At 56.1% G+C, this 13544-nt stretch overlaps 1 protein-coding gene across 2 annotated transcripts; it reads left to right on the forward strand.

The window, feature by feature from the left end:
* The first annotated feature begins 3282 nt into the window (after nt 1–3282).
* Nucleotides 3283–8454, forward strand: pou5f3 (POU domain, class 5, transcription factor 3). 2 transcript variants are annotated; one of them, XM_069183438.1, is made up of 5 exons: nt 3283–4362; nt 5566–5677; nt 5789–5919; nt 6356–6560; nt 6674–8454. In XM_069183438.1, the coding sequence occupies exons 1-5, from the start codon at nt 3730–3732 to the stop codon at nt 6934–6936; spliced, it is 1344 nt and encodes a 447-aa protein (XP_069039539.1). In that variant the 5' UTR covers nt 3283–3729; the 3' UTR covers nt 6937–8454. The 2 variants fall into 2 exon arrangements, with proteins under 2 accessions (XP_069039539.1, XP_015222300.2); XM_015366814.2 differs by having other exon boundaries at nt 6356–6520.
* Nucleotides 8455–13544: the final 5090 nt, after the last annotated feature.

A 13544-nucleotide genomic window follows, 5' to 3' on the forward strand; every position in this document is an offset into this window, starting at 1 on the left:
TTTGCATGCAAAAGCCCCAGGTCTGCAGCACACAAAGGCCTTGAAGTCTTCAAATCCCCTTTGACTGGCCCTCTCCCCACTGTGCCCCCCCCACCGGCCCCTCTGTCTTTCCAGCAGGGAGAGGGGAGAGCAGAGATCAGGTCACCTCTCAGATCTCCGGGCTACAGTCAGCTGTCCTGAAAAGAGCTGGTGTGTGTGGGAGGAGGGTGTAGGCTGAAGTTAATAGCAGGATTAGTAAAGAAAAGGTCTGAATCACAGGGATTTAGATCACAAAGAACCCCCCCCACACTCCGTTTCTGCAGAAGGCCCCCACCAGCTCGCTGTCTGGGGGGTGAGGCTACACAGACTCCCGTTTTAATTTCAGGTGGTCGTTCTGCACCTCTGCACAGCTCTGGGCGGTTACCACGGTGAACGTGCACAGTAACTGTTTTTGCCAGGTTTCTCCTGCATTCATGCCGTGCGGAGCTGGGGGGGTGGGGGGTGTGGACAAAGGGCCGCAGGAGGAAGGCTGCAGGTTCAAATCCCCCATGGGGTACAGCAGTTGTATCCTTGAGGAAGGCTCCAGTTACACCCCCTTACCGTCTCAGCTGTTCTCCGGGTCAGCGCCGTAAACGAGACCTTGTGCTTCAACGGAGTTATTTTGTGGAGCGAGCGCGGGGGGGTTGCGAGTTCAAATCCCAGGTGAGGCACAGCCCTTGTACCCTTGCACTGCTCCGGTAACATGCCCAGCTGTACAACGTGAATTGCGTCGGATAATTTCATCAGCCATCAGGGGCTCGGCTGCGCTCTTTCGCAGGAAGTGAAATATTGGGGGGCACTTGATTTTTTTTTTTTACATGTTCCGCCGCTCACGCCCGCAGACAATGGAGAGGAGCTCTGTGGGTCCCCTCTCGCCTCGGGCTCCGTGGAAGAGAGACAGAAATAAAGACGTTGAAAGGAGAAGGGGGGGGATTTTCAGATGTTGATGCGGGGCAGGACATTCCTGTGTGTGTGTGCGGCGGGGGTCCGTGAATCAAAGGGCGAGCGGCCATTGTTCCGCGCTGAAAGGCTGCTAATGGCCAGCGGTCAGCGCTGACGGCCGAGGGGTCCGAGGGGCCGAGCGCGCACAATGGAGCCCCGCTGCGCCGCTTCCTGGAGCAATCCGCGAGCGTGCGGGTGTGTGCTGGGGGGGCTCCAAGTACAGGCAGACGGGTGCGCAGATGACCAGCTAAGAAATGATATCAAGCGCGTTTTTTTTGGGGGGGGGGGCGCCCCGCTCTGCAGGCTGGCCACGACCCGCCCGACCCACAGCGCGCGGGGTGGGGAGCTGGAGAGGATGAATGATTCGCGTTTGCGTGGGGCGCGGCGTCCGCTCCCTTCCGTGTCCGGCGTGTCGTGGGGATGATAGCCGGGGGCGGGTGAGCAATTAGCCGACATCTTCACGCCCGCGTGAAACCGCCCCGACGGGTTTTCGCGTCTGCCCCGCGAGCGTGGCTGCCCGTGACGTGTTCCGGTCCACGAGCCCGGGCAGAAGTCGCCCAGAATCCCGGAAACGGATTCTTCTCCCAGATAGAAGAGGGGATGTTGGGTTCTCTACACCTCCTGCAAGTCCAAACTCAAAACCTTCTTCTTCGGAAGAGCCTTTACTGACTTGGCTCTTTTCTTCACCCCTCTGCTTCTGTATTCACACCCCCATCTTCCGTCTCCTCTCGTGGTGCATTCCTTGCGTGTTTTTTTTATGGCTGTCTTTCTGTAAAGCGCTTTGGGCAGCCACCGTTAAAGGCGCTGTATAAAATAAAGTTTATGATTACCACGCTTTCAGAAGTTACAAAACACGACTCCTCCTCTCAAAAAGCTTTTTTTTTCTGACTTGAGAAACGAGGTGAGGACACCGCACTGGAGCAGCAGGCTGGGAGATGAATGGTGCTGAAGGTGTTCAAAAGCGTGTTAGAAATTCTTAACGTCCTTGTAAAACTCGCATCACGACTCAGTTTGGGGAGGGGGACAGCGCCAACTGCGCTTGTCCACCTCGTCGAAAATACCGCAACATCGCGTGGGTCTACGCGCTTGTGTGGATTTGCGCGTGTTTCTCCGCTCATGAGGAAATTGAACGTGTTTTGACTCCGGCTCCGCAGGTGGAGATCAGGGCCCCAGGGCGCTGATGCGCTCTCACACCGATCTGCGGATTTACACGAAGCCTTAACCCGCTTCCTAATGAGCGGCTTAAAACCTCTCGCCGGGCTCGCTTCTACTCACAGCCGGTCAACAGGCTGATCGTTAGCGGCCCAATTGCAACGCCAGTCCCCTTTCAGCGTCTGGTTTGAACAGGTTCGCCCCAGCGCGTCACGCACACGAAACGCCTTCGGTGGGCTTCCTTCGCGTGAGCGTGTCTATGCAACATATTTAACATAACTGGGTTAGATCATCTCTTTGCTGAGCGAGTTCATTAAGATGCCGATTGTTTACAATCCATCAGCATACTAAGGGCTTCGAAAAGGCGCCTTTAAAAGTGCTATATAAAATCAAGTTTATTATTATAATTGTTGTTGTTATTGTACCTAGAGTCTCATCAAGGCACTGTTTTTGTGCTTTGGCAGAAGTATCAAGGCTTTGGTGCATAGGAATAAAACATTCACATTCGGTTTCTAAAAAAAAAAAAGCTTTTCACGATTGTCTTAAAATCTCTGGGTGGCTGAGTCACCAGTATCTTTAGGGAGGGTGTCTCAGGTCTTTGAGGCTCAGACGCGAAGTCACACCCGAGCAGTGGGGCCGCTCAGTATATAATATTAATCGTCATTAATCATTAACTCTCCGTGTGTCAGAGCAGAGGAGATCAGCTCCACCCGGGCAGCCAGCGCGGGGGCGCCAGCACCGGCGTGTAGTTGACCACACTTGTACACGACCAAGTCAAGAACGCTGCAGCAATCAGACCTCGGTATCACGTTTTTAAAGAGGCAGCAATTAGCAGCACAGTGGAAAAAAACACGAACGCGACGCGTGAATCTTTTTTTTTTTCGCTACGGATGCAGGCCTTGAACATTGTCTCACAGGTGGGCTGGAGGGGAGGAGGAAGGGGGGGGGAGAGGGGTCAGCAGGACGGACTGGCCTCACAAGGCTGGGAATAAAAAAAGCACCAATAAAATAACGGGTGGACGGAGCGTCCTGGGTGTCCACGACCCTGCCACGCCCCTCCACCGCCGAGCCCGGCTCCCGGGGCCCAATCAAAAAAAGATCAAGTTCATTTACAAAATCACCATCAGCTGGGCGCCATTGTGCCCGCCGGCCAATGGGAGCGGCCTCATTAACATGCCGGTCCGGCGGAGGTGATTGATCAGGGAATGTGGCGCTCAGGTTCGGCTTGTTGCGGTCATCGACTTCGGTGGGGGAAGACGGCGCCCGGTTCCTGTGTTGAGCTCGTTGTGAAAACCCGGACTCCTCCGAGTTCGTTGTGGCTGGGAGCTCAGAGCGCTGACGTGAGAGCGGAGGAGAACCACCGCTGGCTTCGGGGGGGGAATTTGAGAAATACCAGCGGGAGAAACTGGCGTCCCAAGTCCCGTGTTCATTATTTTGGTGAATCGCCGTTTCGGCTGGAGAAGAACTACCTCGTTCGGATGTGCTAGCCAGTGCGGTCCTGCGGATTGGAGCAAGCCGGGTCGGGTGTCTTGGTCCTGAGCGGGAGGTGGACAGTGGTGACTCGCCCCCCCGGCAGCCCTGACCCCCTCGCCCCGGGCGCCCCGCAGACAGCTGGCCATGTCCGAGCGCGGCCTGAGCCCCGCGCAGAGCGGCGCCGGCCGGCCGCTGTACCCGCAGTGGGGCTTCGGCGCCGCGCCGCAACCGTTCACACAGGCCGGCCTGCAGAATCCGGATCCCGCCTCGGCCCCGGCCTACACCGGGATGGCGCATCACCCCCAGCACCTCTTCGCCTTTTCCGGGGCCGGGGCGGACTACAAGAGCGCCGACTTCCAGATGTCCCAGCCGCGGTACTGGTACCCGCCCCCCGGCCCGGAGCTGACCGGCCAGGTAGCGGGAATAAACGCCGCCGCCGCCCAGCCTGTGAACCTCAGCCCCCCCATCGCCGAAACCCGGGAGCAGATCAAGACCGAGAGGGACGCGGAAGAGTACCCGCTGGCCAAGGGCGGGCAGCCGGGCTCCTCTTCCAGCTCGGCCGAGGCCGTGTCTTACTCCGGCCCCTGGGGCTCGCCCTTCTGGCCCGGCCTCGCTCACAACCCGGGCGGCACCCCTGCCCCGGCGGGCTTCCCCGCGTCCAGGTTCCGAGACGCCCCGGCGACCCCGCAGCACCACCACCACCAGCAGCAGGAGCAGCAGCAGACCCCCAGTAGTGGCCAGCCGTCCAGCAGCGGGGCCAGCGACTCGGAGGACGAGGTGAGAGTGCGCGTCGATCGTGCGTGGGCGTGGGGTCGATCCGTCGGGAAGGTCACGGTGAGCGAGCCCCGTGGGTTCGCCGCTGGAGCTGGGTGGACGCCGGGGCGCGGTGTTAATTTACTGCCTGGGCTCGCAGGATCTCGGCTTATTAGGCTTTGAGTGTGGAAGGAGGTTAAGGGAGTTTGTTCGAGGGGATCTGTTCAAGCGTTGTGCCCGATTTTATCGCCCTGAGCGCCCGTTCGTGACGCCCTGCGCTGGCCTGCTCGCTTCTCTCTCGCTCGGCTCGCCGTCTGTACGGCTCCTCCTACTGCAGCCCGGGCCGGTATCGAGGCTGCTGGAGGATCCGCGTGTCCGCAGATTCGGTTCGGATTAGCTCCCGCTAAACTGGTGCTAAGAGCTGTACGACCTTTTAGCGGCGTGTGCTGAGATCTGGGGAATGACGCTGATCGGCCAGCAGGTGGCGCTTTCCCCGTCTGGCCAGAGAAACCCCAGCCCTTCCAGTACAGTGGGGTGTTCACACTGAGGGTCCCGACGGCTTGTGCTCTGATCGGGAGACGAGAGGGTCATGAACTTGCTGCCCTAGAGATTTTCCCCACCTGGTCTGTGCCAGGTGAGAGCTGCTCTCCAGTGGGTTTCTTCCTGTGTGCGGTGCTCTGGGCTCGGGATTACCGGGAGTGATCCAGCGTGGTGAGAGAGCTGACCTCTCGTCATTCGGCACAGCAGTGGCTCAGGATCTGTGCCTGTGGCTGGAAGGTTGCTGGTTCAAATCCCGTGGCCGGCAGAGGAATCCTACTCCGTTGGGCCCCTGAGCCAGGCCCTTCACCCCAGCTGCTCCAGGGGTGCTGTATAAACGGCTGACCCTGCGCTCTGACCCCCAGCTTCTCTCCCTGTCTGTGTGTCTCATGGAGAGCAAGCTGGGGTCTGCGAAAAGACAAATTCCTCATGCAAGAAATCGTATAGGGCCGATAAAGTGATCAGATCATTCCCAGCCTTGGCTCTCTGGGAAAGCTCCCTCCCTTGTCCCGGACAGGCAGGCGAAAGACACCCGACAGGGTCTAACGCACTTAATCCAACACGAACCCGTCCGCAGATAAACGTGCATGAGGTGAAAACACAAGGCCGCAGGTGAATAGGAGAACCCCACTTGCCCACTGGGGAGCTGGGGTTCACCGTGTGTGTGTGTGTATGTGTATGCGCTTGCAGGAGGTGATCACCTCGCAGGACCTGGAGCAGTTTTCCAAGGAGTTCAAGCAGAAGCGCATCACCATGGGCTTCACGCAGGCGGACGTGGGCCTGGCGCTGGGGCACCTGTACGGTAAGCGGGCAAGCTAACTGTCGAGGGGGGGGTGGGGGGTCAGCGCCCCTCTGTCCGAGCGCAGCGGGACACATCCTGAAGTGTCCCCCTCCCTCCCCCGTTTCCTTGCAGGGAAGATGTTCAGCCAGACGACAATCTGCCGCTTCGAGGCCCTCCAGCTGAGCTACAAGAACCTGTGCAAGCTCAAGCCCCTGCTGCAGAGCTGGCTGGCCGAGGCCGAGGCCTCGGAGAACCCCCAGGACGTAAGTGGCCAGCGTGCGGCGCCTGCCCTCTAGTGGAAGGAAGCTGCGCTGCGGTCGGGGCCGAGCGGCCACTGGCTGTCGCCGTTGAGTCGGGTGCTTAAGGATGCAGATCTCTCCCGTTAGTCTCTGGACCTACATCTTCCACAGCTCTTACGCCCCCCCTTAAATGCACCGATTCTGCAAATGTCCTGTGTGAAGTGAGTTGATCCTCTTGTTAATGTTAAAGAGGATCCACCCCTTGCAGAGGGTGACTCCTCCTATAGCCCCAAAGGGCTCAGGAGTGACCCTGGACCCTCCCAGTGCTCCCAGTGCTGCACGATCAGTTCCCATCCCCCTCGCCTGACCCTGGGCCCTCCCAGTGCTCCCAGTGCTGCACGATCAGTTCCCATCCCCCTTGCCTGACCCTCCTTTACCCCCCCTCCCCCCCCCCCCGCAGCTGTTCAAGGTCGAGCGCGTCTTCCTGGACACCCGCAAGCGGAAACGGCGGACGAGCCTGGAGACCAGCGTGCGCGGCGCCCTGGAGTCCTACTTCGCCGGCTGCCCCAAGCCCAACGCCCAGGAGATGACCCGCATCGCCGACGACCTCGGGCTGGAGCGCGACGTATGTAGCGGTGGCGGTGCCCCCTCCTCCTCCTCCTCCTGTGCGTGTTCGGCGGGGCGGGGTGGGGCGTGACGGGATGTCGGGAGCGTGCGCGCTGTCCCCTGCGCCGCCGGTGCATGATGGGCTGTCTCTCTCTCTCTCTCTCCCCTGCAGGTGGTGCGAGTGTGGTTCTGCAATCGGCGGCAGAAGGGCAAGCGCCTGTTGATGCCCTTCGAGGAGGAGGACGGGCTGGAGGGGCAGCCCTTCGAGCAGAGCCCCCCCATGCCCCTGGGGATGGGGTCCCTCCCTGGCGGGGGGTACCCTGGGGTCACGCTGCCTGCGGGCTCCCACCTCTACATGGCCCCCTTCCCCGGTCCGGACGCCCTGAAGCAGGGCCTGCACCCTGGGCTGGCCTTGCGGGTGGGGAACCTTTCTAGCTAGGGTCCCCCCCCCCCCCCCCCGACACCAGACTCCTGTGCACCCCCACCCCCATCCCTTGGAGGAGCTTGGCGGACAGCAGCTGACCTCGAACCCTGCTCCTCCTGCAGACCTCGCCTGCGATGGAGAACCTCCTGGGAGTCTCCCGACTTGCTGGATTGTCGCACCCCTTGACTGAATTCCATTTCGACAGGAAGCCCGTGTCCTGGGGGCGGCAGACCCCCGTGTGGACTGTTTTCTAGGCGCAGGGCTGTGTTTTAATTTTTTTTAATGATAAAAACAAAGGAACCGGTCGGTTAAGTTCCTGTTTTTTAAGCTGATGTGGATAGAGCCTGTGACCTCGGGGGGCGCCCTCAGATCGTCTGCAGTGCTGCTGCCCAGTTTGTGGTGCAGTTTCGTCTCCCCCAAGAGCATGAAGTGGGAGTGGGAGACGTCAAGCCCAGTTGTAAAACGGCCCTCTTTGCTGGGTGCAGGGCTTGCCTCCGAGACCCGTCTGTGAGCCCTGGAGGGCTGGGAAGCGCAGGCCTGAGACGCTCCTCGTGTCCGGGGGGCTACCTGCCCAGCCGGACCGGGGTTGCTGGACAATGTCCTGGGGGGCAGGGGAGGGGGGGGAGACATTGTGCACTGTTTCTCTCTGCTCCCCCAGCACCCCCCGAGCCGCTCTGCGTCAGCCTGTGAGACCCCACCCCCCCAGCCAGCCAGTGGCACCGACAGAGCACGAGGGGGCTGTTTTTAAAAGGTCTTGGAGGTGGGGGTGGGTCCCGGGACACAAGCTCCCTCTCTGTGGGCTGGAGCGCCTTGTGTGAGCTGTGATGGGTCAGCCTGAACGTTGGCCTGATCTTCACTGGATCTCCAGTCAGTCAAGCTGGTGCCTTAAAACACCTCTGTCCTGCCCTGCATTGTTGAGTTTCTGAGGTGGGGGGCAAATTGATGTTTTCCTATGTGCCCCTGGGTGATTCTGTCATTGGCGTCGTACCCAGCCTGTGGGACTGCTGACTTGTTCAATGGGTTAATTATTGTACTGATCGACTGGAGCTCTGCTGTGTGCCGATTGGGGAAAGTCCGAGGTTTGGCCAGTCTCTTATTTTTATTTTTTTTTTTGCCGCGAGAAGATTTTGGGTTCGCTGAACCAGTTCCTGGCCTGTTTGTTGTGTTTTTTGCCCTGCTGGCACCCGAGAATGGCCGTCTGCTCCCAGGACCTGGGCGCCACACAGGGAAGAGCAGCAGGAAGCGCGATGTGTGCCGCCCGTGGAGAACTGTTTCCCGAACTGCGGCGGCCTACCGGCGCGGGAGTGATCCAGTGGGCGGGGTCGCGAGGCGGTCTGTCCTGCCCCCACAGCGCAGCTCCTGTGCCTTTCTGCTCGGCCATCACAGGTGCCTGCCTTACCCAGCTCTCTGGACTTGGTCACGATTCCCCGTGTTGTCTTCATGTGTTATAATTTATTAAATGCTATCCACAATCTTATACGTTTTTTTTATTGTACATCTATGTGTGCAATTAAATGTGTTTTTTTTTTATGCTGGTGTGTTATCTGCCTGCTTTGCGGTTTGTCCCGGTTAAGGAATTTGACCAGCGGAGCCCAGGGGGCTGGTGGGCCGGGACCTCGTCCACCTGCTTCTTGCAAAGAGCCGGGATATCCGCTTCCTGGCTGAGCCTCCTGTACCAGACACCCGCACCTCTCTGTGTAAAGCGGCTCCTGTGCTCAGAGGGGATATGCTTTTGCAGTTTTGACTTGGTGCCTTTGGGGGGTTTTGGAGGCTTTAAGACAAAAGAGATTCATGAGGGATGTTTCTCTGGGGTGACTCCAGGCTCTTACGGTGTTTCGGGCAGCAGGACTGCTTTCTGCTGGTTTCTCTTCCACCTCAGGCTAATTGAGCCCTTTATTCGGACAGGGAGGTCAATAGACTCTCCCAGTTGGAGCCGGGTCTGTGTTCAGAAATGCCATGCTGCTGTTTTGGGTGTTTTTGTTCCGATCGGTGTAGTCAATGTCACTAGTGGCTGTCTTTCACAGTTACTTCCTGTACCGTTTCCTTCCTTATCGAGAATTGGCAGCCCAGCCCAGCTGGGCGTAGTGTTGTAGTCCTGGTGCTCCTGGTCAAGGCGGCAGTGGACCGGAGTTCTCTCGGTACTGGGGTTTGGGAGCCCTGCTTTAAGTCCTTTCCAGTGAAGTCCAGGGCAGGTCTTTCATCTACCCAGCCCTGGAACAGGCTCGATCAAAACTGTGGAACGGATCAGCCTGGAATGGGCGTATACAGATCAGACTTTTGATCGCGGAGGGAAATTAAGGGTGTCTTTTTACCGATTTCGTCTTTTAGGAGGTGGAGTAGAGTTCGGGAACGTCAGACTCAGTTTCCTGGATGACGTGGGGTTTCCTGGTTTTTGCTATTAAGCGATTTTTTTCCCCCACCCGGTTGGTCTAATTATTAAACCGGGCAATTCTAATTCTGCCGAGAAAGTGGCGATGATTTCTGGACTCGAACCGGACGGCCAGTGCGTTTCGACACCATTCTGCGCTTGAGCACAGTCCTTCGACCGAATTCCTCTGGTCATATACCCCCACCTGTATAAACCGGCTCAAATTCTAGAAGCTTCTGCGCCAGCCCATGGGCGTGAGCTCAATCAGTTCTGTACACGTCGCCCCGCACGCACCTGTCTCGGAGGGAGAAGGCAAGTCGTGCACCGGTTATAAAAACAGCCTAGCGGCCGCAGGGTCGCGCGCCCGGCTCGCCAGGGGCCTCTCGCGAGGGCGCCCGTGCCAGTGTTCACACCCCCCGCGCCCAGTCTTGCCCGGCATCGCGCCCGCCACGAGGCCTGCGGTCGGTGAGTCATTTCGGCTTCCTCGGAGCGTGGCGCCCTCCAGCCCGGGGGCGCGTCCCGGCCGCCTCCACGCCATCAGACGGGCGTGCGAGAGAGATGGGCAGAGATGGACGCTCCTATTTCAATACAGACCTCGCTGGCTAAAAATGAAAAGCACGCGCAAAATCCCCCCCCCCCAGGCGCTGTTCAAAACGGGTTCAGGGCGCCTCTGAGTTTGTCACTTCCTGTAAAGCAGAATCTCTCTTGTGGCTCAAACGCCCTTTATATCCGCTGATCCCTGCCAGCGCCGTGCTGGGTGCCTCTCGAGCTGGGGAAGGGCTGTCTTGTGGTCAGCAGGGCTGTATCGTTCTAATATGTCGGAATGGTTTGAAGCGGCCTGCGGGGAAAACTCCCGTGCCCCTGTGATTGTTTAATTAGCCGAACCAATTACTCGCGGTTCCGTCGGCTTTTCGGCATTTGCAGCAGCAGCAGATCATGTTAGGAACACGAAGTGCGATTCAGCGCCCAACACGAGCAGTAGCTGTGGGGGGGGGTTCAGGAGCACCCGTGGGCTGGCGCAGTTTTCACGCCGTGTCGCTTTCACGGCTGCAGTCCGGACCCGTCGAAGCGGCACTGGCTGTTTCAGACCGACGTGGAGTACTTCCCCCGCTGAAAGCGGCAGGATGGTGGGGTAGATATCGGAGAGGCCGGAGGTGGAGAAGGCAGCACTGCTCAACGAGGAAAGCTCTTTGCTGTGGGCAAACCGAGATGAGTTCGGCTCGAGTGGGGAGCTGCGTCAGCACGCGTGGGCCGCAAAGGAACAAGTCGTGGTTTCTTCCCCGCTGAAGAGAGAAGAAAGGAAACGCAACGTTTCGGCTGTGGAGCCTTCTGCGGGTGTGCGGAAGGCCGAAACGTTGTTTTTCTTTTCTTCTCTTATCTCTTCTTCTTCAGGGAAGAAACGCGGACTTGTTCCGGAATGGAACAACCCCCACGGAATCACCCCCACGGAGCCACGCGCTGGGGCGAGTGCTCCTCGCGAGTTCGGAACGTTCTCCTGCAGCTGCGTGGGCCTGGAAACCGGACCGGTGACCAGAACTGGGGAGTCCCTGATCTAGCCCGCGACCTTCTCAGGCTGCTGCTGAAAGTGGGGTGCCTGACCCCGGAATTAGTGGTGTGATGTCATCTGAAGCGCTAGTGGCTGTAGCCCTTGTTAAAAACGGTTTCTGGAAGGAGGGGGGCAGTCTTTTCTGCCCGATGCCCCCCCGTCCAGAATCTTCCTCTGCAGTAAGAACTGAAACTCGGTTCAAGGCGCATCGCGCGGGCCTGCCCGCCCCGAGCTCTCGGTCTGACTCGCGCGCCTAACGAGTAAATCATTGCAAGGGACTTTTCAACAAATCAGAGAGCCTCTCCAAACACAAATAACGAAACAGCAGGGTTTGGGGCTCTTTTTTTTTTCGTTATTTGACTCGCTCTCGGCTGGGTGTCTGCGGCGGTGCCACGCGCCGGGCGCGCGGCCGAACCCCCCCCCCCATAGCCCTTTCGGACTCGCTGCTCGCGACGAATCCAGTGCACGCACGCACGAACACACACACGAGAAAAGAAAAGAGAAGAGAAGACAATAGCAAAAAAAAAAAACCCACAGTTATAAAGCTTCACCGAGGGAGAGCCCTTCTCGGCGCCATTGTCCGGGATACGCAGAAATATACACACTGATCTGGTGGAACACAACTCGAGTTCGGTCAGATGTAGCCGCTAGATTATGAATGATCTCACACACTCCTGTGGTGTTTTGAATTAACTGTGGTGCTTTGAATTAATTTTATTTTTCACCTCCCTCTCCATGATCAGAAAGCCGAGGTCTCCATCCTCTCGGACCCTGCAGCCTCACTAACAGCGCTCAAGCCAGGAAAACACTTTCGGTATCGAAATCAATTTCTCGAACGACACAGCCGACATTCGGCTCAAATTGGGGATGTGTAGAGATTCATTTCTAAACCGCGAGAGTTGGGGAAATTAGTCAGGCCGTCTTCCATCGAGGTTTATTGATGAAGTTCCAGCAGATCGGCAGAAACGGAGTGAATTTAGTATTTTTGTATTTTGTCGCTGTTGAAGGTGATGGCGTGATAAGGGATCTGTTTGATTGCACGTCTCTCTTTCTCGCAAGCTAAAACACGTTCTGTATTTGGGAAACAATTATAACGTTTTTTGTTTTTAATGCAAATTCAATTAAAAATACAAGAAGCCTCAATGATAACCCACCAGTGAAGGATCAGACGCGCCGGACACGTCGCTGGTGGGCGAAGGAAAGAGACGAACGGGTTTTCCGAGCTACTGCGGCTTTTCAGTTGTAAAGAAATCAAGACTTTTCGCTCTTTTTTTTCCGTACTTTTTCTTCAGGGTGCTGCGGGGCGAATGGATTGAAAAAAAAAATGAGATAAAACCGAAACCCTGACCTGTTTCAGAAACAAAATGCGCAAAGTAAACTGGATAATAGCATTTCAGCAATTGTAGCGTTCTGGTTAGTTACAAAGGAGTTATTCTGTGCGGATATGAATAATTTCTACCTTCATTTTTAACGAAGCCGTCTGTATTTCTACACACTCTTATCAGCCCGTTCGAATTAGGTGGCAGTTCTGCTCATTGAAACAAATTCCTCTGAAGATGATTTTACTGACGTCGCTCGCCTAGAAATCCGACCACGCCGGAGTGCAAGAGGAGAAAACGTGTGGTTTTATGTTCCGCGAATTAAGACACACAAAAAAATACACGAAATTTGAAATCCCCCACATTTATCTCTAAATATGACATCTAAATTTCTAGACCGCTTGGGCACACTTGAGCTGTCCCCGAAGGGTTCAGCTTTGAAGCTGTTCAAAACTTTGAAGTTTTTTCAGACTCAGACGGTCCCCGTTCGTCACTTCCACGAATTGACATCTGCTGTTTTCTTCGGAAGAAATTAAATTCGAAAGAAAAGAGCCATTTGTGGGAGCTGGATTCTGAAAGGCGCTGCAGACCGGACAGAACCCGCGATTCTTGCGGGGCCGGACGGGCACGCGGACCGTCGCTGCCGTCGCGAGTTCGGCCCGTGAAAACCAGCCCCGCGCCCGGGGGGGGGCCCCGAGGCAGCACGCGCCAGATCCTCCGCTTTGATGTTGCGGGATTTCGGGCCTGAACAGAAAACGCTCGCGCTCAAACCGAAATTCGCGAGCGAGTCATTCCAAAAGCGCTCTCGAGACCGAGCCGGAGAGGAGACTCGTGCAAAAACGCGCTTTGACGGCGCTGTTTTCTCGCCCTTATTGCCTTTAAATAATTCAAATAAAATGCACTAAAAAAATATTGAATTAATATTTCTATCATAGTTTTTTTGTGTGTTCATGGCAAGAGTGTATTTTTTTTTTACAGGTGGATTAAAATATGCCTTGTGTTATATCGAAGTTAAATTTTTATTTTAAAAAAATATGTCGACGGAAAACAAAATAAACGCATCGCGCGAGTGGTGTTTTTTTTTCTTCTGTTTTTTCGATATTGCAAAGTTGCCGTGTCTCGCTGGAGGTATTTCACCTTGTAAAACGAAACGATAAACTCGGGCATTCCCGCGTTCAAAAGAATATTTGTTAAAGGTTTCTAATTTAAAATATATATATATATATTTCTGCTTCTATGAATTAACTTTAATAACGGGATTATAATTCTGAAATGTTATTTATAATATATCATAATTATTTTATGATAATTTGTAAGAATAAATTATTTAAAAAACATGCATTTACACATGTCAAATTAATTTAATATAAATGTATGTGTATATAT

This window comes from Lepisosteus oculatus, chromosome 24 (genome assembly GCF_040954835.1).
Source record: "Lepisosteus oculatus isolate fLepOcu1 chromosome 24, fLepOcu1.hap2, whole genome shotgun sequence".
NCBI classification, from domain to species: Eukaryota; Metazoa; Chordata; class Actinopteri; order Semionotiformes; family Lepisosteidae; genus Lepisosteus; species Lepisosteus oculatus.

Bases quoted from the DNA above. Each gene is read 5' to 3' on its own strand.
- pou5f3 (XM_069183438.1), top strand. From the start codon at position 3,730: ATGTCCGAGCGCGGCCTGAGCCCCGCGCAGAGCGGCGCCGGCCGGCCG. The intron at 5,678-5,788 runs GTAAGCGGGCAA...GTTTCCTTGCAG, and splicing joins GGCGCTGGGGCACCTGTACG to GGAAGATGTTCAGCCAGACG. The intron at 6,561-6,673 runs GTGCGTGTTCGG...TCTCCCCTGCAG, and splicing joins CCCCTCCTCCTCCTCCTCCT to GTGGTGCGAGTGTGGTTCTG.